We start from the raw sequence: 27164 nt of genomic DNA on the forward strand, positions 1-27164 counted from the left end.
AAAAAAGGTGCAAAAAACTCGAGAGAGAGTACGCAGGTGTGAGAATGTCCACCACACATGTAACAGGAGTTCCAGACAGAACTGATGGAGGAGGAGGAAGTATGGAGAAGACAAAGCCTAAGGACTTTCCAAAATTAAGAAATACATGAATCCATGACTTGGATGCATACAATCCTGAGACAAGAGTGAACTACTATTTAGGTACATTTTGTTTTTATTCTTAAACACAAGTTTAGAAACATCTTTAAAGAAAAAGGTTACCTACAAAACAAACAAAAATGGGACTGCAGCAGACTTCTCTGGAATAAATCTGCAACGTGCTGGGGGAAAATAACTGCTAGTTTAGAATTCTATGCCCTGCTAAATTATGTTCAAGCATACACACACACAGATGATACTCAGGGACTTAGAGTTTAGCTTTCACTGAAAAGGAACTACTTCAGAAGAAAACTGAAGCTCAAAGCAAAGAATGGGTTTCACAGATGAACAGTGTACAAAAAAAAAAAAAAAAACAGTAAGCACGGACTGTAATGATGACTGTTTAGGGTCTCAGAAAGAGGCAGAATGAAGCACTGACAACAATATCATGGATGATGGGGGCCCAAAGCGCAAATCATCTATGATCCTTGCAATGCTCAGGAGTAGAAACAGCAATTCACTTTAGAGTTTATTAAGTCAAAGGTGCATGTTGAAAACTTACAAGTAGCTACTAAATAATAAGTAACTTTCAAATCAGCAAAATGAAAAAAAAGTTCAACAGAAAGCAGGAAAGAAAGCAAAAAAGTAAAGAAAACTTACACACAAAAGGTGATAGAAATCATTCTAAAATAATAATGAGCATACCAAGTGAAAATGGATTAAAATTTCCCCATTAAAAGTGTCAAGATTCAATCATTAACTCCTAACTGTATGCCTGGCAAAAATCACTCACTCACTCACATCGGCACAGGCGACACATCCAAGAACATTCAATGCAGCATTGTTTTTTGTTTTGGGGGGAGGTTTCTGATCAGAGAGAAAAGAAGTACTTTTTAATTCCTTCTTAACTGCAAAAGCCCTTTATCTCAAATGCCAACATATACATTTATTTCTAGCTAGTAAAGCACATGAGAACTGCAGCCTAGGAGAATAAATAGGAAAATAACGAAACTGTGCTTATGTACTATATCAGAAAAATACAAAATGCAAAACAAGAATGAAGTTTCTGTGACAGAGAAAGATAGTGTTGGGAGATAATTCTTCAAGGATCTCCACACTGTTAAATTGGAAACAATGTACATGTCCACCCAAAGAAAAATGGACCAAATGACTGATCCAACAGTTAAGTAATAAAGAGAAGTTAAAACTAATGAATGAAATCCCTAAGATTCAAAGTATCTTCTCAAAACATAATGCTGACTGAAAAAAGCTACTTGAAAAAGAGTATATATAAGCCATACACCACTCATGTAAGTTTAAAAAAAAAACAATTCTCCAAATAGCCTATAAGTTGTCACATATATACATACATATGTGGAAAATGTATAGAAACATAGCCAGGAAAGAAACATGCACTTCAGAAGAACATTACATCTGTGAAGGGGCTACACCTCTGATGCCTTTTTGTCATGTTTTCTTTTTAAACAAAAAACAAACCAGTAATGTCAATATTTGTTAGGTACCTAGAGAACTATTCGTGATTTTATTTTCCATATTCTGAAGTAGTTTCAAACTTACAATTCTAAGTAAAAATTGAAAAAGGAAAGAAAAAAGAATAAGTTCTGAATCTATGCCAATTCAGATCACCGATCCAGTTGGCAACCAATCATTTTCTAAAATTATATTTAAATGTTCTGAATCTTTGTTGCATGTTACTGAATTTTCTCACACTACTTTACCAACACACAGTTCTCACTGCAAGGGAATAAACAAACTAACACTCAAAAAACAATCGTGTTTTTAGTCTGTGATTTATCTTTGTTAAAGTATTGATAAAACATGGTTCCAACATTTGCTTTTTTCTGTCTCAATGCTGGAGCCATGCTAACAACAGGACAAAAAATATGTGCAAGGAACACCGTAACCACAGCCAGTGAGGTGCCTGTGAGGGACAGGCTGGAGGGCACATCCCCAGGACACCGTGATGGGGGAGAAGGCATCAGGCTCCGTGGGACCATGAGGAGGCAGGAGAGGCTGGGATCACTGCTTCAGAGCCAAGCCCTCAAGAGGACACAGAGGAACTGACCTTGAGACAGGTCCTCAGAAATGAGACAGGGACTGTCAAACTGAGGCAGGTTTGGGTCTGAAGAAATCGGGAGTTTCTAGGGGGCAGAGACCCAAAGAAAGGAAGAACCTGGTCTTGGGGGTTTGAGTGGATGGGGTACAGGAAGGCAGCCAGCAGTTCTCTTCATTCAAGTTCAAGGTCTACGTGCTGACTGCTTCCTGCTGCTACTGCTGAGTCCTAGATTTCTGCACAGGATGCTCCCCTCTGGACTGTGACACAACAAGCAGTTAGATCCTCCTTGCTTTGGTGACAAGAGCCCAGAGGCCAGGAGAGCATGGCAGACACACCAGAAAAGTTCTAGGTCAGGACAGAGCAGCCACCTGAGTGTTTGAGATGTTAACTAAGGAGTTATTCTACTGGCTGAGAACAACAGGGGAAACCCAGTCCAGTGCAGCCCTGAATAAGGAGGGCAAAGTCACAACCTGGCATTGGTGGGTGGGGATTCTCTGATCTTGGGGATGAGGGAAGGGAAAGACATATGGATGATCTGAAAACACAGTAGGGCTTCCATTCAGATGAAACATGCCCTGCCCCTCGGGGGCAGGGTTGGCAGAAAGGCTTGCAAGATTTTTATGTCTACTGTAAGCACACAGTTTTACAAAGCTGAGTAAGTAATACAAAATTAGTTGTTTCTCTTTTATAACTTGACACTTTATTTTCAAGCCTTTACCACTGACTGTGATCTCAGACAACACCTAATCCCAATCTAAAACATACTGTTGTTCAAACATACAAAACTTCTAATTCAGAGATCTGTGACCTTTTCCCTGGAAATAAACATCAAGTTCCTGAGGTAATTAGAAGTAAAGCCATAGGTATACCTATGGCTGATTCATGTTGATGCTTGGCAGAAACAAACAAAATTATCCTTCAATTAAAAATAAATAAATTTAATTATTAAAAAAAGTTAAGCCATGTCTCTCCTTTTGATTTCCTTTCTACCAAGTGCATAAGCTATACCTTAAACTGAATTTCACAGTTTTAAGATAGTCATTTGGTTATTTTCCTTCTTCAGGTCATTTTAAAGCTTCAGTGACTCCCCTTTCATTTTCATCTCCCTCTTTCAAATAAGATTTCTCTTGTCTACTTGCAACAGTTAATTTTATTTATATTAATCCAGAACTTATGGGGAGGGAGGCGGGAGTGGGGTTCAGGATGAGGAACACATATACACCAGTGGGGGATTCATGTCATTGTATGGCAAAACCAATACAATATTGTAAAGTAATTAGCCTCCAATTAAAATAAGTAAATTTATATTAAAAAAAAACCCAGAACTTTGCCAAACAGGTATGAATTCATACCACAGGATTAAACAAACAAAAATATCAATGGTTACATATTTATTTTTAAAATTCTTTACAGACCCAAATACACAGATAAGCAGAATAAATAAAGACTAATGGTCATGACCACACCAATGGTGTGACCACAGGCAATGGATCCAACTCTTGGCATACTTCCCTGAAGTGAGGGGCCCAGCTGGGCTCCAGGATCCCTTTAATTTGTTCCGTTATAAAACCCCATAATTGTCCTATGTTTTAGTATTCACTGGACTATAAATGCTAAGAAAAGAAAAAAGGGAAAAACCAGTAGCTACAATGAAATTTAAAAGTTGACAAAAGATACGTTATCAGGATATTCCTGAAGGGTTTATGTAAGTACAGGAAAAAAAAAAAAGTCAGACAAAATCCAAAGTAAATATCATCTAATGTGGATACTAGGGTTAATTTTCAACTCAAGAATATCTGCTCTGGCTCTATTTTTATAAACTTGATTTAAGGATTATTGTCTCCGTATCCATTACTTCTCTACGTATTCTAAGTTGTGAGTTAAACATATTTAACCTCCTTTGTATATTTCCTCCATCTCTATATTCAGGGCTTAGATACTGCTCAACGTTTTCTAATGTTCCCACCAAGCTGTCTTGGAGGAAAAATTGGTACTTCCTATTACAACGCTCTTATTAATAGATCCCCCAAATCCAGTTACATGCACTTGGCAGCGATTTACCCAGCACTTTCTTCCCCTCTTTACCAGTGAATTAGCTGTTTGAGAGGTTCAATTATGAAGTTGTGATTATATCTCTACGGCTTGAGAAATATATTCGGCAGATAACTTAAGTTCTATAAGATTTAACAGTCTTAAATATTTTTTCTCTAGAATATTGCTATGTGTAATAATTAACTCTATAAGAGCCTTCATAAGGAAATGGCTCTCTTATCTATCAAGTATGGGAAAGTATGCGGTTCACTCTGAGACCTGACAGTTCACTGCGGCTTTGTCCCTGGAACACAGAGATGAGCACAGGGCTGGGCCCAGGCCTGTCACTGCCCCTGCCTCCAGGCCTGCAATCTCCATCTTGGAGGCTAATTAAACTGCTTTCGCTCTAGAACAGGACAGAAAAGAAGCAAAAAAAGGAGTTGTAAGCATTTCACAGACTGTTGGCATAAAAGCAATGAGAACAGCATCTATAAATTCTTAATCATAAAACCTTTACCTCGCTTTATGAAATTTACGTGGGGGAACCTAACCCAGGCCTCCCTCTGCAGCAGTGTCTCTGACCATCAGACACAGTGGTTCCCACCAGCTCCTGCATCACAGACCCCCGCACATACCCACACAGTCAGGCAGACCCCCATCACAGCTCGAGGCTGGTGGGGAAATCACTGTAAGATTCATATTAATTTCTCTCCTTTTCCTCTCCTTGGAGAATTAAAGTCACAATGAAAGGTTAAAAATCTAAGCAGGAGTACTTGAAAGTGTTTGTTTTATGTATGGCGTCATTCTCCGCCCCAGAGATTTAGGAGTCGTTTTGTGCTGTAAACCTGAACAGTGTAGTTCTGCTCCTAAAATGCATATAAATCGTGCTTATCCCAGAGAGAGCTTTCCTCTCCTTCTACTTTAAAGCCTGACTGTACTGTCTAAACAGGAGGCTTAAGTGCTGATCTGATGTTATCGTTCACTCTTACTTAAGCCTTTCAGATCATCAAATTTGGTTTTCAACATCTTTGTTTTATAGAATAAACAATCTGGCCTGAACTTACACAGACCATTCAAACCCTAAACACCAACCTCACTATCTACTCTTCTCAGCTTTTTATAAAAATAACTTGTCCAATCTCCAAGCTGTTGACAGTGATCAGATCAAAGTGGAGAGAGGCTGGCTGACCACAAACACACCAGACCCAGACTCTGCCCACTTCCTCCCCCCACCGCCTCCCAGTAAGAATCAGGCATTTATTAAACGCTTCCTAATAAGATGCTCACAGATCTGTTTTTTTGCGTTTTGTTCAATTTCTACTCTGTACTTTGCTTGCATGAGCACGTTTCTGAAAATGTTTAATTCTGAGCGTAACACAAAACATACATAACAAAAGAATAGCAAAGGCTTCTATTTTAGATATTCCAGAAGGCACATTTGTACAAATAACTCCAGTGTTTTGAAAAATCGATTTTAGAACATCCTCAAAATGCATTCCTGTACCTGTCCTCCCCTCCCCCACCCCACCGCTGGCCTTTTCCACTTAGGCCTGGGATCCAGGACAGTGACACAAGTACCCTGAAGCAAGGGGAAGCGTGTCAGCCTCTGACTTACCTCACAGAACATATAGAGAGACAGCAGAGTGAGTCCGAGATTGTACACCACTAAAATCCCCCGGCAGGAGAACGGTTGCCTAGTCTTCATATATTTTGGTCCCAGCCACACGATTAGCAAGTACAGGATGGAACAGACCAAGGTGGGGACGTAATTGTCCAGAAGAAACCATCCTTCTACTCGAGTATCTGGAAAATTGTAAAAGAAAAAACATTCAGTGATAATAAAGTAGATATAAAAATAATAACAATGTGCTTCGAACATGAAAAAATTTTCTCTAACCACAATGTTCCCAAGCCAAAAAAGCAACTCAAAGAGGAACTGTGAGTCTTCAATACATAGGCTCAAGGTGAGGCTCTCATTCATGTTCTAAACAGTAATGTGCATATTACCAGGGGCTTTGCTAAATGACTTTTATAAAATCTGTTCTTAAGAATCTTAAAGAAAACAAGGAGAAAGCTCAATTTTTCACTAACTGGATTGATTAACCAGGCTTGCTGAATTATGCATGGGTCAAGGAAACCCTAGAGGTGGCAATCTTTGAGCGCCGAAGCTCTCCATGTCAGCCCAGTGTCAGCCAGTTTGTCTGGCACGCAGACTCAGAAAACATGCCGCTTGGCCAGCTCAGAGATCATCTCTGATTCAACAGGCCTCGTCTGCGGAGTGCCATGGTTAACACAAGCAGGGGCGATAACTTTTTAAAAAGTGAGAGTGAAGCAGCAAACGACCGGATAAGAGAAGAGCAGAAGCATGAGAGAGAAGACCTACATTATCGATTCAAGGACATTGCTGATGCAGGAAGGACCTCCTGCCTCCCCTTCCCTCCCCTCGGCAGGAAGGAGGAGGAAAAGGACAGTGGACCAGCCCCTTCTTTGACCTCCTGGCTCAGCCATCTTGCTACTCTCTCTCCAGGGCTCTCTCCCTTGACCTTGCAGGACAAGCACAGCTTTAGTAGAACACACGTTCACTTGGGGAACCACTGTCAGTCTCCTTTCTTGCAGACACACCCTAAATTCTCCCAGCGTCTCTTTTTCTTGGCTTCAGAAGGAGACTCCATCCACCCTCTGCCCACTGATGCTAGGGTGGTGGTGATGGTGGTTTCACTGATCTGTGCTTCTCAGAAGCCCTTTAGGGAAGTGGCTGCCCCAGCAAACTTATTAGTAACAAGAGGATTCTTAACACCTTTTGTTCTCAGCTGTGGGCCTGAGTCAATTCTGAGAACCCAAGTTCCTACTTAGCAAGTAACATCAGACCTTTATGTATGTTTATGTGTTGGTGATGGACAGGGAGGCCTGGCATGCTGCAATTCACGGGGTCACAAAGAGTAGGACACGACTGAGTGACTGAACTGAACTGATGTGTACATAACAACACAAACACAATGAATGCCCCTATGAAAACCTCCCATTTCCTTTTATTTAAAGCTGTTTTGCATCTTGCAAATTTATTTTAATTAAATTAAATTTTCTAACAGATCTTCACTTTCCTACGTCACCAAGTAACCAAGTATTTCCTGGGTGGCTGGCCCTAACCCCAGGTGGTAAATCCTTAGGGAGCTAGTCAATCATGAAGCCCTAACGCACCCCCAGGAAACTGGTTCAGATAAGAGCATGTGGAGCAACTGCAGCCACTGAGCTCTGAGGAGACGACAGTCTGTAAAGTGCTCTGGGGAAGAGTTTTCTGGTTCTTAAAACCATGCAAAAGATCAGACTTTTTTCTCCTCCTCTGGAGGTGCAGCCTGGAGCTTCAGCAGCCAATCTGCAACCACAAAAGCTGGGGGGGGGCCTGACCTGAGCACAGAGCTGCTGACACACTCAGGAGCCAAGGTAGGAAATGACAAGCACAGGGTCCTTGGGCAACATCACAGAGCCCCTAGAATAACTCAGATCTCACAATGTTCCCATTGCTGTTGTTCGGTTGCTAAGTTGTGTCTGACTCTCTGCGACCCCATGGACTGCAGTGTGCCAGGCTTCCCTGTCCTTACAACAGCTCAAACTCATGTCCACTGAGTCAGTGATGTCATCCAACCATCTCATCTTGTCATCCCCTTCTCCTCCTGCCCTCAATCATTCTCAGCATCAGGGTCTTTTCCAATGAGTTGACTCTGCATCAGGTGGTCCAAGTATTGGAGCTTCAGTCCTTCCAATGAAAGCTAATAATTTTTATTACTGTTTCAGCCATTTAAAATTAGAATTTTGATCCTACAACACTGAAAGAAGGCATCATCCCAACATGAGCACAGACAGATGGATCTGGCTTGTTCTTTTCCAGGGGCCACACAGTAATTTAGCTTGTTCCCCATGGAACAAGTCTTGACAAGCAGTACCACTAAGCAGCCTCCTTATACACATCTCTGCTGAGTCAAAGGGCACATGCATTTTAATTTCAACAGAAAACACAACTGCCCTCCAGAGAGGTTACCCCTGTAGACTTTCTCCACTTCCTCACTATTATCACAGATGGCATAAGCCTTACTGCATCCCTGCCTTACTAACAGATGAAGTTCCTTTTATTGCTTTCTTTATATTTTAAAAACCATGAGTCAAATGGAGATTCTATCTGTTTAAAAGCCTCTGGGAGCTTTCCTATGAATTGTTCTGTGAACCTCCCAAGTTCCCTCTTTACAGGTGACATGTTAGAGATGAGATTAGAAGAAGGTATACTATCTGGAGCTGACTTACTTGTCCTGAAGGACAATGAAAGATGAGGGTAAGAAGTGAGCTCAGGCACATATACTTATCCAGTGATGTGACACATCACAAAAAAGGGCTTTAGAAAGCCCTTAAAACTGTAAAACCGGAAGGGTTTTAAACCCCTATTGCAGCAGTGTATTTTGAAAATCGGATTCAGCTGGAGACTCACAAGAACTGAGCAACCCATGCCACCAACAGTGGTGAAATCTGTGGTACGCTCAGGCTGTAAGCTTGCAACATAATCCCATCTCCACTGAAGTCAGCAGAGGTTCCCAGCACCTGTGTCTCTGCCCCAGCAGTCAGGGGACCTTGCGCCTGTTCATGACTTCAGGACTCCAAGCCCCTGGTATCTAATCACTGGAAAATGAGCATGGTTTCTAGACTGTCTTCATGCAATATTCACAAGTTGCCTATAACAAGGAGTGGGAGGAAGGATGGGAGAGCAAGACTCAAAACCACCTTACCTCGGGGGCCAAGCCATGCCCGGAAATAGGTGCTAAGCGATGCATCAAAGTGCTCCATTTTAAAACCTATTAAGAAAAAGAGACATTGATTAATCTCTACTCAAAATGCTTTCTGTAGTTTTTTTTTTTTTTCATAAAACAAGAACAAATTCTTTTCAGAGAAGACACTCTGGACAAGGTTAAGTTCCTCATGTTCAAACAACTTCTTTTTTAAACTCACAAAAGTAACTTACGTGCTAAGTTCTCATTTGAAAAGCAAAAGGAAAGACACAATCCCGTGAATTCACTTTATAAATAAGTGAAGCGCCAGTTTTCTGTGCTTTTCTCAGCTCCATAAAAATTCTCTCTGTGAAGCTGAAATCTCAGAGGGGAGAAGGACAGAACCGGATAGAAAGTGGGCAGAAGGGGGAAAGTCCATCAGGGCAAACAGGACTGCCATGGGGAGAAAATGGTTCCTCTGCTGGGTGTTTTTATTAATTACTGTCCTAACATACTTCACGTCCAAAGCAAAAAATTCAAACATTTAAAATGAAAAGAGGCAGTAAGAAAAATCTCATCATTCTGATCCAACACAATCCCTCAGACCCACTGTCAGAAGGAGCTTACTGGTACCATTTCTTGGGTACACTTCTGGAGGGTTCTCTCCTCTAAGCACAAAAGATGACACATGCTGAATGAGAGTTTCTGTAACTGTTGATCGCAACCCATTAATACTGATACATGATCAAGTCAACTTCGCATTAAATAGAACAAACTAATCACCATAATCAGAGTGCTGTGTCCTTAGGTAGAATGAATAAATACTGCCATGAACCTTCAATGTTTGTACCATTATTTATGAGTGCGATGTAAACTACATTCTTACTGAGGTAAGCACAAAAGAATAAAGTTGGGAAAACATGTACACTGAGTACTGTATGTATTATGACATCTTGGAGATTGTCTCATAACAGTGGTTAGAGACCCACCTCCATCTTCAAAGATTTTACAACTCCCTACTTTCCCCCCATTTGAAATTTACAAGTTAGCGAAGCATCTTTTCATCTGTGCATTTATTTACTATATGTTCTATATGAAAGTCAGGAGGCACATTTTTAACTGTCGTGGTCGTTACTATTATAGAAATAACCACAAGTATTTTTCCTTCCAAGGGCAAAGGAAAAATTGGTTTCATCAACTAGCAGTTTAATGCAATGACTCTCCCTTAGCTGGCCACGCCGAAGCCTACGTCTTATCCTTTGTCTAATTTCATGGATAACTACCTTAAAGTAGTTTGGAATTCCCTAATGGATTCTAGTAGTTAAAACAACTGAGTCAACCCAGCCTGGCTGTGGGAGGCACAGGCGTAGCCATCAATGACATCTTGAAAGCCACAGCTACTAGGGTTCTGTCCCAACATCTGTCCCTCCCTGGGGATGACTCAGGAGGTCACCTGGCGGACTCCTTTCAGCCAAGAAGCCACCAGCTCCCCACACACCCAAATGCCAACAATGAGACACACCACCTTTGCCCCTCAGCAGTTAGCCAACCAGAGAAGCACAACAGGCTGGCAGGGGGTTAAGTGGTTCCATGTGGGCTCTTTCTCAGACAATCTGGGTTTGAAACCCATTTTCTCCGCTTACTAGTAATATGACCTTGGACCACAGGAGTTATTTAACCTCCTACCTGCTGTTGTTGCTGTTTAGTCGCTCAGTTGTGTCTAACTTGCTTGCAACCCCACAGACTGTAGCCCTCCAGGCTTCTCTGTCCATGGAATTCTCCAGGCAAGAATACTGGAGTGGGTTGCCATTTCCTTCTCCAGGGGATCTTCGTGACCCAAAGACTGAACTTGCATCTCCTGCACTGGCAGGAGGATTCTTTACTGCTGGGCCACCACAGAAGTGCCTCCCATGTTCCTACCCGCAACATGTGGAAAATAATTGCCCCTTGGGGGCAAAAATTCCAGCTGGGGCAGGAACACACACGCGTAAAATATGTAAAGTAAATGTTGGCATGAAAAATAAAGCACGGTAAAGGGGATGGGATCGTGGAGCAAAAATTTTCTTTGGAAAATGAAGTTGCCACTCGCAGAAGGTAACCACAGAGCAAAGAGAAAGGGCACTCCAGTTCAAGGGCCGGCTGGGGGCAGTGGCCCGGAGACATCTGTGCCCCACCTCCCCGCCCACCAGGGTTCACAGAAATCAACCCCAAGGCGTGGGGAGCATGTGGCCACAGGCTGGCAGGAGAGGCGGCACCTTAGCTGTGCTCACAGCCTGTCCCCACATCCCCTTCACAGCTAGCTCCCCAGCTGCCCAGCCACTGCAGAACAGGACAAAAGGTCCCAGCGAGTGAACTCCTCCCGCCGGGTGGCCCGCCCCGCTGGGTGAACTGGGCACTCGCTGAGCGGCCTGTGGGCTGAGCTGTACTCTTTTGTACTGTTCTAAAAGAACAGGAGAGGCACGGGGCCCTGCCAAGCCCTTGACACTCTGCCTGGTGATCGGGGATCACGGGAACAGCATGACCCACTTTGCACAACGTCCAAGTGCTCGGCCAGGTCTGCGGCCTGACAACCCATGGCAGATTCCCATCTTCTGAGCCACCCGTGGGCCGGGAACGTCACTTCACCACCAGAGTCATCCTACTGGCGGCTCCAGGCGAGCTGGGCCACGCAGGCACACAGCTGCTCTGGACAATTGTACTGGCAGGGACCAAGCCCAGGCACTGGGCCCATGCTAGAGGAGCTCTGGTCCTGAGCTCAGCAAAGAATAAGCCATTCTTTGATGTGACTGGTTCCCCACACTGAGACGGGAAAAGGGGATGTCAGTCCTCCCAGGAGGCTGACCATGCTGACACCAAGCCAAGCATCACCTCCCTACCCTCTTTAACCAGGAGTCTCCGGCACCCACCCAACCTACGGGGGCTTCCAGAACCACAGGTCATGACGGGGAGGGGTCGGATCCATTAAAGAAAAAAAAAAAATCTAACCACGACAGTATCCAAAAGTTCTTCATCAGGTCAAGGGCCACACACACAAAATGATGATAAGGAAAACATGCTAAGGGTCAAAAACAGAGGCAGGTACATTAGAACAGATTTTGAAGAATCCCTCTTTTACGCACATTTTCCAAAAAGACACTATCTGTTGAACATTACTTCCCACTATCAAATTCTAGAGTGTTTCTGGTAACCACGTGGCTGTATTACAATTGTGTCTCTGGGGACGACAGAGGATGAGATGGCTGGATGGCATCACCAACCCTATGGACGTGAGTTTGAGTGAACTCCGGGAGATGGTGGTGGACAGGGAGGCCTGGCATGCTGCGATTCATGGGGTTGCAAGGAGTCGGACACGACTGAGCGACTGAACTGAACTGTACTAAGAAAACAAATTACTAACTGGGGCTAGGAATTACTCTGTATTAAAAACAGGATGCAACACAGTTCAGTGTACCTTCACCTAAATCAAAGGAGAAAAGGAAAGATAAAAACATCTGAATGCAGAGTTCCAAAGAATAGCAAGGAGAGATAAGAAAGCCTTCTTCAGCGATCAATGCAAAGAAGTAGAGGAAAACAACAGAATGGGAAAGACTAGAGATCTCTTCAAGAAAATTAGAGATACCAAGGGAACATTTCATGCAAAGATGGGCTCGATAAAGGACAGAAATGGTATGGACCTAACAGAAGCAGAAGATATTAAGAAGAGGTGGCAAGAATACACAGAAGAACTGTACAAAAAAGATGTTCACGACCCAGATAATCACGATGGTGTGATCACTCACCTAGACCCAGACATCCTGGAATGTGAAGTCAAGTGAGCCTTAGGAAGTGTCACTATGAACAAAGCCAGTGGAGGTCATGGAATTCCAGTTGAGCTATTTCAAATACTGAAGGATGATGCTGTGAAAGTGCTACACTCAATATGCCAGCAAATTTGGAAAACTCAGCAGTGGCCACAGGACTGGAAAAGGTCAGTTTTCATTCCAATCCCAAAGAAAGGCAATGCCAAAGAATGCTCAAACTACCGCACAACTGCACTCATCTCACACGCTAGTAAAGTAATGCTCAAAATTCTCCAAGCGAGGCTTCAACAATACGTGAACCGTGAACTTCCTGATGTTCAAGCTGGTTTTAGAAAAGGCAGAGGAACCAGAGATCAAATTGCCAACATCTGCTGGATCATGGAAAAAGCAAGAGAGTTCCAGAAAAACATCTATTTCTGCTTTATTGACTATGCCAAAGCCTTTGACTGTGTGGATCACAATAAACTGTGGAAAATTCTGAAAGAGATGTGAATACCACACCACCTGATCTGCCTCTTGAGAAATCTGTATGCAGGTCAGGAAGCAACAGTTAGAACTGGACATGGAACAACAGACTGGTTCCAAATAGGAAAAGGAGTACGTCAAGGCTGTATATTGTCACCCTGCTTATTTAACTTATATGCAGAGTACATCATGAGAAACACTGGGCTGGAAGAAGCACAAGCTGGAATCAAGATTGCCGGGAGAAATATCAATAACCTCAGATATGCAGATGACACCACCCTTATGGCAGAAAGTGAAGAGGAACTAAAAGCCTCTTGATGAAAGTGAACGAGGAGAGTGAAAAAGTTGGCTTAAAGCTCAACATTCAGAAAACGAAGATCATGGCATCCGGTCCCATCACTTCATGGGAAATAGATGGGGAAACAGTGGAAACAGTGTCAGACTTTATTTTTTTGGGCTCCAAAATCACTGCAGATGGTGACTGCAGCCATGAAATTAAAAGACGTTTACTCCTTGGAAGGAAAGTTATGACCAACCTAGATAGCATATTCAAAAGCAGAGACATTCCTTTGCCAACAAAGGTTTGTCTAGTCAAGGCTGTGGTTTTTCCTGTGGTCATGTATGGATCTGAGAGTTGCACTGTGAAGAAGGCTGAGTGCCGAAGAATTGATGCTTTTGAACTGTGGTGTTGGAGAAGACTCTTGAGAGTCCCTTGGACTGCAAGGAGATCCAACCAGTCCATTCTGAAGGAGATCAGCCCTGGGATTTCTTTGGAAGGAATGATGCTAAAGCTGAAACTCCAGTACTTTGGCCACCTCATGCGAAGAATTGACTCATTGGAAAAGACTCTGATGCTGGGAGGGATTGGGGGCAGGAGGAGAAGGGGACGACAGTGAATGAGATGGCTGGATGGCATCACTGACTCGATGGACGTGAGTCTGGGTGAACTCCGGGAGTTGGTGATGGACAGGGAGGCCTGGCGTGCTGCGATTCATGGGGTTGCAAAGAGTCGGACTGAGGGACTGAACTGAACTGACTCACCTAAATCAAGGATTAGTCCTGTGACCCCGGCCAAGTTCCTGGCACACCTGCTAAGTATTTCAGGATTGAGGTTAGCCTCAGGCCTAACTCAAGAGAAGTGTTGAAACTGCCAGAGCTCAGAATATAAAAAACCTGGAAACAGACAGCAGAGTACAAAAGGCCAAAATCCGAACCGCCTAAGAGAGCCGGGCTCCTGTGGACGATCCATCTGTCCAGGAGTCAGCTCTGCCCAGGAGAAGTGCCAGGTGAGTCACCTGCGTGAGGCTGAACAAGCGTTCTTTTTTCACTATGATCCAGAATCACACAGAATTGGTGGAGGCTTGAAATAAGATACTACAACAAGTTTCCCAGCAAACCAGTCCCCCCTCTCGCTTTCCACTTGGCCCTGGAGAGGGACAACAAGCTGTGAGCAAACAAGGCGGAGGGGGTGGCCACAGGGGAAGGTGGCTGGGACTAAAGAGAGCTGCTCCCGTCACAGTTCTTGAGATGCAGTTATGAGTCTCAGTTAGAGTGCAAATACTAATCATGTTGGCCATTTACACCTGGAGCAGGAGAAAGCGAGAAAGCTGCTGAGCACATGAAAAGTACCAGGATCTTAAGGCAAATCTGCTTTAAAAGATAACCGAGATTTTTAAAAATTACTATAATAAAGGAGGTTAATTTTCATAAACCCACAACTAGGCTTCTTGGTGACTCTAAAGCTTAGCAGTGAAGACTTGTTTTCAGGGTCAAGCCTTGGTTTCTTTTGCTGCCAAGGCAGTTGTAGCAGGGAGCAGCTAGTCTGCTTTGAAAGCCCCCTTTCCTGTAAAAATCAGTCAAGTCACACTGCTCCTGGTTTAAAAATGTGTTTACAGCAGACACTTAACTACTGTTAACTTCCTCAACATGCCCTGTTCTACTTGTTTACTCATTTAGAATCTCACGGTCCGGCTAAAAATGAGTCAGCTAAGCCAAGCTTCCAGCTCCCAGGGGTCAGGAGGAGGTCTCCCTCAGCTTTCTGTTCTCCGACCCATTTACCCCCTTAAGAGTCCACTCCTGTTAAGCAGGCAGGGGAATCCTGTTCAGGTCGCTGCCAACAACACAAAACATTAAATGGTGCTTTAATTTGGTCATCACAACACTGTTTCTTGAATTGACAAAGGTTTTTCTCAGCTGGAGAAAATCAGCTCAGGAGTGAGAGGAGGAAGCCAACCCCACCTGCTCAGAAATGTTCAAATATAAAACGATCCTAAAGACCCTCAGGGGGAAAAACATCCAAGTACTTCCAGACAGGAAAGCAAATTGAGGAGAGAATCCCTTCAGAAAGCCAGCACTTAAATAGATGTTAACTCCAGATTACATCTTGGCTTGGAAGAAATTATCTGCCACATCGACAGTAGCCTCCTCACTCTGACAACTCAGGAATCTATGCCTTTTCTCCTTCCCCCACAGGCTTCTCATACTTTCTTACCCTCGTTCTAAGGGCATGTCCAACTCCTGTTAATGTTCTGATGGAGTCGTTTTCTCTGGCTGTGCACTGAGAAAGGACATGGCTCTGCTGGGCTTCAGACAAGTCACTGCAAAGCTGGGGCACTGCCAATTCGGGCTGCCGCACCGTGGTTGAAGGCTGAGGCCGTTGTTCTGGTGCAACGGACAATCGAGGGGAAGCTAAGTGCTGCCACACTCAAGTATTCTGCCTTCCAATGCCAGGGCCACGGGTTCGAGTCCTGGTCAGGGAACTAAAATCCCACATGCCATGGGGCAGCTAGAGAAGTCTGCACGCCGCAAAGAAAAATCCCGACTGCGGCAACTAAGACCCATCTAAATCAGATAAGTAACTATAAAAACTTTTTTTTTAATTAAAAAAAAAATTAGGTTAAAAGGGAAGCCCCCTCCATTGTCTCCAGCTCCTTGACTGCCCCCCAGTTAACTGAAAAGCACTATTCTAACCATTGCCAGAGAAGGACATTCCATTCTTTTAAAGCGGTGGAGGATCACGAAGGGGCTCTGTTCTTAAATGAATCATCTGTGGTCCTTCCTCTCCATTCTGACTTTATGCTCTTTCCAAGGCCCAGGTAGATGTCAAATGACTCCCCCTTGGCCTCTGGTAGCTTCTAGGGGTATTCTTATTCACAACTAAAGAATACAACATATCATCAAAGTTCTTCTCCTACTAGAGACCCCACACACCAACCCACTTACCCCACAAGCATCTGGAGAAGGGTTCACTGTAGAAAATTACTCTTGGATGACTTAATTTTTATTTGAAATCAGGAGAATAAGACAGGTGACATTTGGCTTGGGTTGAAGCACACTGTCATTTAGAAGAAGACAAAGCAAATCTAGACACAGGAAACCCCTTGCCAGTGGATACAGACTGGACTGCTGCGGACGGATGGAGAGCTCTGCTCCCCCAAAGAGCTTAGATAACAGAAATTCATCAATCCGCACAAGGCTTTGGGAAGACAGGCAAAAGGTCAAGTGTCGGGATCAGGTCGTCTGGTGACTGGTTTTATTTCCGTGTTCCCAGTGATGCTGAGAACGACTGCCCTTCATGCCACCAGTCCCTGGAAAGGCAGCTGACTCGCTAAGTTAACAAATACTTAACAAGCACCTACTGTGTGCTAAGCAGTGTATGCTTGCTAGGAAAACGGCAGAGATGGACATCCGTCTGCCCTCCTGAAACAGAGTGGTAAGCAGAGTCTTCACCCATGATGCTTGGATAAGAGAGCCTAGAAATTTCTGGTGGCTCAGACGATAAAGAATCTGCCGCCAATGCAAGAGACCTGGGTTTGATCCCTAGGCTGGGAAGATACCCCGGAGAAGGGACTAGCAACCCACTCCAGTATTCTTGCCTGGAGAATTCCATGGACAGAGGAGCCTAGAGGGCTAGTCCATGGGGTTGCAAAGAGTGAGACACAACTGAGCGACTAAGATACAAGACCTATTTGGGAAGTCAGTGGGAAAATGGTGGCAATTCACCTTGGCCTCATTTTCAAATGCCCATCGTTACTTTCACTATCTTAATCAGTGATAAAATTACAGGCTTATGTTTAAAGTGCTGTGACTGTCAGTCACGCTGTAATTATGTGCTCATTTGTTCACAATCCCCATTAAACTCCAAGCTCTTCAAGGGCAGAACCTCTGGCCTTCTCATTTTTATCTTCAAATGAGAAGCTATGCCTGACAGACTGCTAATTCCTGGCTGAAAACATGAATGAATAAACCCACATCTCAGAATCACCTAGAAGCTTTAAAAAACAAATTTTTAGAGGACCCACTTCTAGAAAATGATTTAGTAGTCAAGGGACTGAGAAATTTTTTTTTTTTTTAAAGTTCCTTAGGTAATTTTGATGAGTAACCTTCTTTGGGAACCACTTCTGTGTATATAAACTGGGCTTTGGGACACTAATGAAATCTGCGGCAGACAGTATCCACATTATGTATTACAATGACAGTCTAGACTAGGATAGTAGTCAAGGACAAAATGCTTTTGATTACTACAAATTAAGTTACAACTCCCTGTTTGTTCTAGCTCTACCAGCAGAAGCAGGGGATGGGGTGGGGAGGTCATCTCTAAGCCCATTAAGTTAGAGATCAGTTATATTTTTAAAACACAGTATCACACAGTATACATACCATGTAGTCAGCACGTATTAAGTAGTGTAAAATCCTTGTCCACTCTGGAATGCTGTTATAAAGAATACTCCCCAGCAGTAGCTGGTGGTTGTGGTTGTTCAGTGGCTAAGTCACCTCCGACTCTCTGCGACCCCATGGACTGTAGCCCATCAGGCTCCTCTGTCCATGGGATTTCCCAGGCAAGAACACTGGAGTGGGTTGTCATTTCGTCCTTCAGGGGATCGTCCTGATCCAGGGACTGAACCCAACTCTCCTGAACTGGCAGGCGGATTCTTTACCACTGAGCCTCCAGGGAAGCCCTTAACCAGCACTTCCCAGGCTGACAGCTGTCAATGGTGGCTAGGTCTGCAAGGCTCAGCCAGGGAGCATCTGCCTTGCTGCCTGTGACCCCCAGCAGCTGTTCTTGGCACAGGATGGATTCAGTAACCATATGCCTAGTCACACTGATTTCGGTAATACAGAGGTGCCACCGAGTGGCTGCTAATGCCAGAACTCACAGCACATACCTGCCCACAGCCAACTAGACATACTGCCCGGAAGGACGCAAGATGGACAATGGGAAGAATCTGGACCCTGGCCAAGTAGTGGGCTCAGGCTTCGTTATTGTCAGTCCTATACTCAGACACTTCCGATTGGTTTCATTTCCTGGATTAGAGGACTGAGGTGTCTTCACATGAACTTGGCATCTTCGGAAGGCAGCCCCTAAGATGGTCCCCAGCGATCCTCTCCTGCACTGGACCGGGGCCGTGGGTGTGACCAGTCGAAATACAGCAAAAGGGATGGCGTGTTACTTCTGGGATGAGGTTATAAGAGCCACTGTGACTGGCATCGTGGTCAGTGTGCTTCTCAGATGACTAGCTGCTCCGGGGGGCACCAGCTGCTCTGTTGTGAGCAATTCTACTCGGTGGGGGGGCATGCACAAAGTAACCCAGGCCTCTGCCAATGACTGCCCCGTGAGTAAGGAAGTGGACCCTCTGGCCTGGGCCTGCCGGTAACTGCGGCGCCACAGCCAACTCATCACAGAGCCTGAGCCAGAAGCACCCAGTTCAGCCTCTCTGGGCCTCCTGACCCTCAGAGACTGTGTGGGATAATAAATGTCTGCTGTTTTAAGCTGCTGAATTCTGCAGTAACCTGTTACTTAGCAATAGAGTAAACTGACAGGTCAGTGGGGGTTAGAGGGGGTGTGTCAAAGCCAACTCCCCTTTCCCTCGCTGATTTTCCTTCTGGTTACCACACTCAACTGAGGCACCAATTAGAAACATGGCCCTAAAACACACACACACACCCCTTGATTTAACTAGAACTGGGAAGGAAATGAAAAGGCCTGTATACTCTAAAGCATAAAATTTGGTTATGAAAAGAGTATATAAAACTTTCATTGTTAGTCTGAAGCTTGACAGACAAGGGGTCTAACATTTATTATCTATTACACACCCAGATTACAAAGACTCAGTGGAGATTTATCCCCATTTTCTACATGAGGAAATTAAAGTTCAGAAACTTTGAGTAACCTGGCCAAACAACAAACAGATCCATTTAGTTATCTGCAGGTTTATATGACTTAAAGCAGCCAAGTGTCCCGGTTTATTGGAACTTGGTTTCCTGGGAGTCAATATGAGGGGGAAAAAAAAGGCACATTAGGATAAGAGTCAGTTACTCTACTATGCATGAATCTTGTGCTCTCTGCAAACCACCACACAGATGATTTTTTTTTAAAGTACTTCTTAAAAGCTATCATTTTGACAGCTTGTGATCTGCAATGAATTTTGAAATGTCACCAGTGAAAAAGAAAACCACAAGCCTTTCTAGCCTTTAATCTCACAGGATCCAAGAAAGACTTTTTTCCTGCAAAAAAGTAAAACAATTGCTGTTATGATAAAATCCAGCAAGGAAAATTTTCAGCCTGAGTTTCTGCAATTGGGTCCACAGAGGATGAATAGGCAACTGCTTGCCTCATCCAGACTCCTGGGCCCTTGTAGATATGCACCCAAGTCAGGTGCTCTGGCATGAGGTGTAGGCAAGGCCACAGTCTCCTCTTCCTCTACACAAGCCCAGAGAGAGCCTGCTGACACCACTGGCAAGTCCTGTATTAGCAGTGCCCAAGGGATCTCCCTACGTGGTAGGTCAGGAGGCCACCTATCAGCAAGGTAGTACCATCCCAATAGCTCTGGCCCTTTCACTTTTGAAAAGATCCACGTAACACCCACCAGAATGCTGTAATCATAAACACAATTGTCGGTGAGGACATGGAGAAACTAGAACACTCATACATCATTTGGGACTGTCAAATCATACATGTGCTGTGGAAAATAGCTTATGCTATGCTATGCTAAGTCGCTTCAGTCGTGTCCGACTCTGTGCGACCCCATAGACGGCAGCCCACCAGGCTCCGCCATCCCTGGGATTCTCTAGGCAAGAACAGTGGAGTGGGTTGCCATTTCCTTCTCCAATGCATGAAAGAGAAGAGTGAAAGTGAAGTCGCTCAGTCGTGTCTGACTCTTAGCGACCCCATGGACTGCAGCCTACCAGGCTCCTCTGTCCGTGGATTTTCCAGGCAAGAGTACTGGAGTGGGGTGCCATTAACAGCTTGGTAGGCCCTAAAAAAGTGAAACACATGGCTACCATAGGACCCAGTAATTCTACTCCTAGGTATAAGCGCAGAAGAAATGAAGACAGATGTTCACATAAAAATCTGCACACAAATATTCACAGCAGCGATATTTATCATAGCCTCCCCAAAAAGGTGAAACCCCAATTTCTACCAACTGATGAATAAATAAAAGGCAGTACTCTATGTTTTTCAGCCGTAAAAAGGAATGAAGTACTGATACATGCTGCAACACAGATGAACCTTGAAAACATTATGCTAAATTACACAAGTTGGACACAAAAGGTCACATATTATATGATTCCGTTTTGTAGGCAATGTCCAGAATAGGCAAATCCATACGGACACAAAGTACATTAGTGGTTGCCAGGGCCTGGGGAGGGGAGGATGGGAAATAATTGCCATGTGTATGGGGTTTTTGAGGTAATGACTATGCTCTGGAATTAAATGCACTTAAAATTAAAAATAAACATTAAAAAAACCAGAAATACTTAAAAAAAAAAAAGCCTTAAAATTCTGCATTCTCAAGCTCACTTGTAGAAATCCTTATGCTAATAAAATAAAAGCAGAAGTGCATTAGGATTTACTTATACGATTGTCATCAGTGATATTAGCAGCAGAAAAATGGGGGGGGGGATCTTTAAATATCCTTACTTATACGATTGTCATCAGTGATATTAACAGCAGAAAAATGTGGGGGGGGGGGGGACTTTTAAATATCAATCTAAAAGAAATTTGCTAAATTATGGGACAGGCACACAATTAAACAGTATGTTGTTATTAAAATGAAGCTCCCGGGCATTTATCCCAGAGAAAAGACTGATGCTCCCACAAAAGCCTGTGCATGAATGCTCAGAGCAGCTTTATCTGTAACAGCACCAAATCAGAAACACCCAAGGTGGTCCTCAAAAGGTAATTAAACAAACCCTGGGTACATCCACATCACTGAATACTTCTCAGCAACAAAAAGAACACATTTCTGATACATGTAACAACCCAGATGAATCCCCAGAGAGTTAATGTGAGTGGAAGAAAGCAAACCCCCTTATATAACATTTTGAAATGACAAAATTACAGAGATGGAAAAGAGATAAGTGGTTGCCAGGGGTTAGAGATGGAGTGAAGGCAGGAAAGAAGCGGATGTGGCTATAAAAGGGCAACATGTGCGGATGAAAACATTCTTCTACTTTTCTCTAACAATGTCAGCAACCGGTTGTGGTACCAAACTACAGTTCTGCACCATGCTACCAGGGAGGAGGAATTAAGTAAAGGGTACTTGGGATCTAGAATCTCTGTATTATTTCTTACAACTGCTTATCAACCTGAAATTACCTCAAAATAACAAATTACATTTTTTTAAAAGATCCACAAAAGTGAGCAAAAACAACCACCACCACCCAATAAACAACAGTAAGCAACCGACCGGTTTAAAAAATTCAAACACCTCCCTCGCACCTCCCACTGACACAGAGCTGTGACCTTCTGGCATCCTAAAAGAGTTTCTGCCAGAAGGGAACAGTGTGAACTATGACCTCATTCATGAAAACTTAACCTTTCACCTAAATGTTGGAGTTCCCACTATTTTAATTTTCATATCTGTCTAATTTAGCTTTCCAATATGATTTACCGAGACTACGCAGGTGATGGGAGTACTATTTGATCAGTTTAATGTTTTAATTTTTTTTGGCAGTGCCTCTAGGCGTATGGGATCTTAGTTCCCTGACCAGGGATTGAACCTATGCCCCCTGCCGTGGAAGCATGGAGTCTTAACTACCGGACTGCCAGGGAAGTCCCCAGTCTAATGTTTTGACTAACTTCAAGGGACCATACCTCTCACACAGGCTTGTTTTCAGAGAGTAAGAAAATCATTAAGCATACCAAATAAAATCTTCCCAAATAAAATCAAAGCTTTGATGATTCGGGGGCATTCTGTGATCCTGAAGGGTTCCAGAGTCAGAATTCTGAACGCCCCATCCCATCTAACAGAACCATGGATGAGCAGGCACAGATAACTGGGATACATCTGTAAATCTATTATGCTTGTCTGGTTTAAATAAGAACTTCATGTCCTCCGTTATTTCTGTGCCATTTTCTATTCTCCTACACAGAACATAGAAAACTTCAGGTATCAATATAGTTTCGAGTTGTCACATTCTAGATGTTTTTTGATTAAAATATCAAGAAAAGCTTATTCCATTATGAAAAATAAAAACTGCTTTCTTCCATCTCTGGGGCCATTTTCTTGTCAATCCAATGAAAAGCACAAAGCGGTGAAGAAGCACTTTTATCAAGCGAAGGAGTCCTACCGTTCTGGGATCCCAGTTTACTGGGTGTGTGCGGTGTAGGTGGCAAGTCCTGTCCTGCAGGGGGCCCTGGTGCCCCTGGATGGGAAGGAGGCTTCTACACCCACAGCTGCCCAGAGCACAGACACTGGCCAGCAAGGGCTGTGGGGACTTCTGTAACCCTCTCTGGAAATTCTCCAGCAAGATTAGATCTCTTCCGAGCAAAGCTTTTCTCCTTTTCACCAAGTGTTACTTTCAATGACTGTGCCACTGTGTTCAAACCCCCTTGATGACCATTAAAGGTGAAATACAGAGAATGAGGCCCTAAGGTGATTCCATTTTAGTGGAACTCCAAGTATTTCAGCAAGTCACACGAGTGTAACTGAATATTCTGACTGGCCAAGAACGAGATTTTCCCTTTATTTCAATTCTCCCCAAGTAACAGCACTCAACTCCAAGCTGTCATAAAAGCCATTTTGCTGTAACAAAATGAAGATTCAGAAGCCAGTGATTGAATTAGCATCAAGTCAATTAGGTGCCCACCTATAGCCAGAACATGGAAAGAGAGGCACTAACAGGTCTGAAAGTGAAAATGAAGGACACAGTTGAGGAGGAGAAAAACTATTTATGTATAGAATTTGCAAGACATCTTTCCAGGAGAGCTCAATCAGGGAATTTCAAGAAAAGAATTTAGGCGGTAAAATGGCACACATTACTATTTAGCAACAGGCCTTTCATGGGCATCAAATGTGTTTAAGGAATCATGGTAAAGGCAGAGATAGGCAATGTGGTCCGTTGATCAGAAATCGAGCTACTGTCTAGCTGGAACTCAACATTCTTAGCTCATTTAAAAACACAAATGTTCCAAGACAAGACATTTAACTGGGGCGGGGGGGGGAAGGGACAGATAGAATACATGATATCCTACTTTGATCTGGGAAAATTATCACATGTTCCTAGAAAGAACCAAATAAATGCACTTGAAGAAAATTAATAGGACTACAGAAGCAGTGACATGTTGAAAATGTATTATGGCTTTCTCCAATGATGATCTTCATATACATGAAGAATTTAATATATACCCTCAGGTTGGAGAAGGGAAGGGAGCGTGTCTTGATCAGCTCAGACTGCTATAACAAAAATACTATCGACAGATGGTTTGAACAACAGACCTTTAATTCTCACAGTTTGAGGGGCTGGCAAGACCAAGGTCAAAGTTCACTGAAACCTTTCCCAAAGGCCTCACCTCCAAATATCATCACACTGAGAGTTAGGGTTTCAACATATGAACCATGGAAGGGAGGGCGGGGGTGGAACGGAGGCACACAAACATTCTGTCTATAATAACAAAGAGGTGGTTTTAAGAGATAAAGGGAATAACTGTTTACAGAGTCTAAAGAAAATTGCTACTTTTAAAAAACCTAGCCTCTAAAGCGAATCATTTTCATTCATTCACTCCCTCAAGTTACCAAAACACATAATCTCTACTTTACAAAAGGGCTGCATTCCAGAGAGCTTATGTTCTTCCGTGCATCCTCAGTCGTGTCCAACTCTCTGAGACCCCATGGACTGTAGCCTGCCAGGCTCCACTGTTCATGGAACTTTCCAGGCAAGAAAACTGAAGTGGGTTGCCATTTCCTTCTCCAGGGGATCTTCCCAGTCCAGGGCTCAGTCTGTCTTTTTTACGTCCTCTGAATAGGCAGGCGGATTCCTTACCACTGTGCCACGATGGGAAGCCCTGTGTTCCAGATGTTAATTTATAAACTAGTCATCTGGAAAATTCTATTTCCTGTATTCTATTTTCCATAGAAATTGTGATATTTGTAGCTCTAGACCTTTTGGGGATTTCACCCCAATTGTAAAAATACGATTAAAGCAAAAGTTAAAAAAAAAAAAGAAAAAGGTGACCTCCTCTCTATCCCCAGATGACAGAGAGTTTGGGTAAAACTGACAGAGTCTCCCACATCCTAGGAACCCTCAATTCCCAAATTAGGAACCCTAGCTGTAAATGGCTAACAGGTCTCCAGATGAGCCCTAAACTAATGCTGAGCTCATAATGAAGTGCCCAACTAGCCCTACAAGAAAATAATCTCGCGTAATATGTGTGCCATGTGAGTTACTACCTTCCGGGTTCTGACACTTTCACACTATAGTACAATCTTTGGTACGCTGTACAGACTTAAGTTTCTTGATCCATAAACATGTGTAATAATGCCTTCATCCCACAGGATTCTTGTGAGATTATATGAGCCATATGGGGGCAATGCATGGGCACCTCAATTCAACTCCAAGTTGTCAAGACACACGTGACAGCTGTTTTTTATGATCATCAAACATACACTCACGGCATTGTGGGAGGCACTGGGACACGGACCATAGGACAGTACAGCCGCCTCCAGAGAAGTCAGAGTCTCACGGGAGAGAGGAGAGGTTAACTAACAAGCTGAAGGAGATGCCCTGACATAGGATGTGCAGATTCTACACAGGGACCAGTGGGTTGCGGGGGCACGAGAGGCTTGCCAGTGGGACATGGGATGGGAGGAGGAGAGAGGAAAGTGAAAACCTATGTTGGAGAAGCAGGTAAGAGCGCTAGTGTTTGCTTTTAAACTGGGGGCGGGTGGAAGGCTGGAAAGAGGGTGATTATCAAGGCTGTCAGAAGACTGCCACATAGTTCATGCAGGAGATGGAGGCACTGTGAGGCCACAGCAGGGGAGGGAATCAGGCAGGGGCCACAGGAGAGATGGCAGGAAGGCGAGGTGAGGGAGAGGAGGAACCCACGGGTTCTGACTCTGCACCCGACAGACAGGATAGTCAATGAGTCAGGGAGCACAGAGTCATAGAGGAGGGGGAAGGGAAATAGGGAAAGTTCTGAGGATCTTAGAAATGTGCTGCCAGCTACTAATTTTATTCATCACAGACCCATCGTGCCTGCTGAGTCAGGAGGCAGGCCTTGCACTGAGAGGTACCGAGGGCAAACTAGTGAACGTTCTCTGTAATGACATGTTCTCTTATAAGAAAAATCTGCAAGATGAACTGGGCACTGAGTCTGTCATGTTAAGTATAAGAAGTTCAAGGCTAAATAAGCTAGGACCTAAGCCACACATGTGTTTAGGGATTTGTGCTCTTGCTAAGAAAACACTAAGCCAGCTACGCTCTAACCTGAATTACACACTTCAGGGAGGTTTAATTATTTAGCAAATTGCTATTTCGCTCCACTAAATGGTGTGCTAATGACTGCTACGAAAAAGTTTTCCAAAGTTACCCCCCCATCCCATCTCTCCAGAAGAATCTGAAAGCCACTTAGGATAGCCCAGCCCACCTTTTCAAACGATTTTTCTTATTTTCAAGTCCTTTTCTCTGAAGAGCAGCATGATGATACTAATGGCAACTAACAGTCCTTACTATGTGCCAGTCGTTCTGCTATAATTGTACAAGGATGGCCTCACTTGACCCCCACCAGCCCTTTCCACATCCCCTTCTCACAGGGGAGTACACTGAGGCAGAGGGCAGTTAAGTCCTTTATCCAAGGTCACGTCCATAGCAGGCAGACTGACTCCAGAGGCTGCTCTTTTAACCATCACTCTAGTTCCTATGTTATAGTAAAAATAAAAAAGGGATGCTTATTGCAGAAACTTGAAAAAATCGAAGAGTGCTTTTTTGGGGGGGAAGGGGTTCATTTTAAAGTAGAAACAAAAAGCCTCTGAGAGTGTGGCAAAATCTACGTCCCTCTTTCTGCCATTTACAAACAGAGTGACCTTGGGCAAGTCAACCTCTGAAAGCTTCAATCGCCTCACCTGAAGTATTCCCTTCAAATGGAAGTACAAATAATACCTAATTGGAGGAAACGGTTAGTGTATAGCATTTGGCACAGAGCTATGGTGTTGGAGAAGACTCTTGAGAGTCCCTTGGACTACAAGGGGATCAAACCAGTTGATCCTAAAGGAAATCAGTCCTGAATATTCATTGGAAGGACTGATGCTGAAGCTGAAACTCCAATACTTTGGCCTCCTGATGCGAAGAACTGACTCATTTCAAAAGACCCTGATGCTGGGAAAGACTGAAGGAGGGATGAGAAGGGGATGACAGAGGATAAGATGGTTGGATGGCATCACTGACTTGATGGACGTGAGTTTGAGTAAGCTCTGGGAGTTGGTGATGGCCAGGGAAGCCTGACGTGCTGCGATCCATGGGGTCACAAAGAGTCTGACATGACTGAGCAACTGAACTAACACTATATAGTAAATATAGAAATGAAATATAAATATATTTCACTTTTTTCTGGGCCTTAACAAAGCATATATCTGTATAATCTTGCATTTCAACACTGCAGCAATTACTTTCTTCATAAATCTA

The 27164-nt window shown here is 43.7% G+C and overlaps 1 protein-coding gene across 3 annotated transcripts in view; it reads right to left on the minus strand.

Moving 5' to 3' along the window:
• ELOVL5 (ELOVL fatty acid elongase 5) overlaps nucleotides 1-27164 on the minus strand; it is a 73740-nt gene that overhangs the window by 22447 nt on the left and 24129 nt on the right. For all 3 annotated transcript variants that reach the window (XM_086370774.1, XM_086370775.1, XM_086370773.1), the window contains exons 2-3: nucleotides 9019-9084; nucleotides 5862-6049 (exon numbers count right to left, since the gene is read on the minus strand). In XM_086370774.1, coding sequence (XP_086226900.1) covers nucleotides 5862-6049; nucleotides 9019-9076 — 246 coding nt within the window. In that variant the 5' untranslated portion in view covers nucleotides 9077-9084. The remainder of the gene's footprint in view (nucleotides 1-5861; nucleotides 6050-9018; nucleotides 9085-27164) is intronic.

This window comes from Bos grunniens, chromosome 23 (genome assembly GCF_055505025.1).
Source record: "Bos grunniens cultivar Pamir isolate PY7600 chromosome 23, Bosgru_T2T1.0, whole genome shotgun sequence".
NCBI classification, from domain to species: domain Eukaryota; kingdom Metazoa; phylum Chordata; class Mammalia; order Artiodactyla; family Bovidae; genus Bos; species Bos grunniens.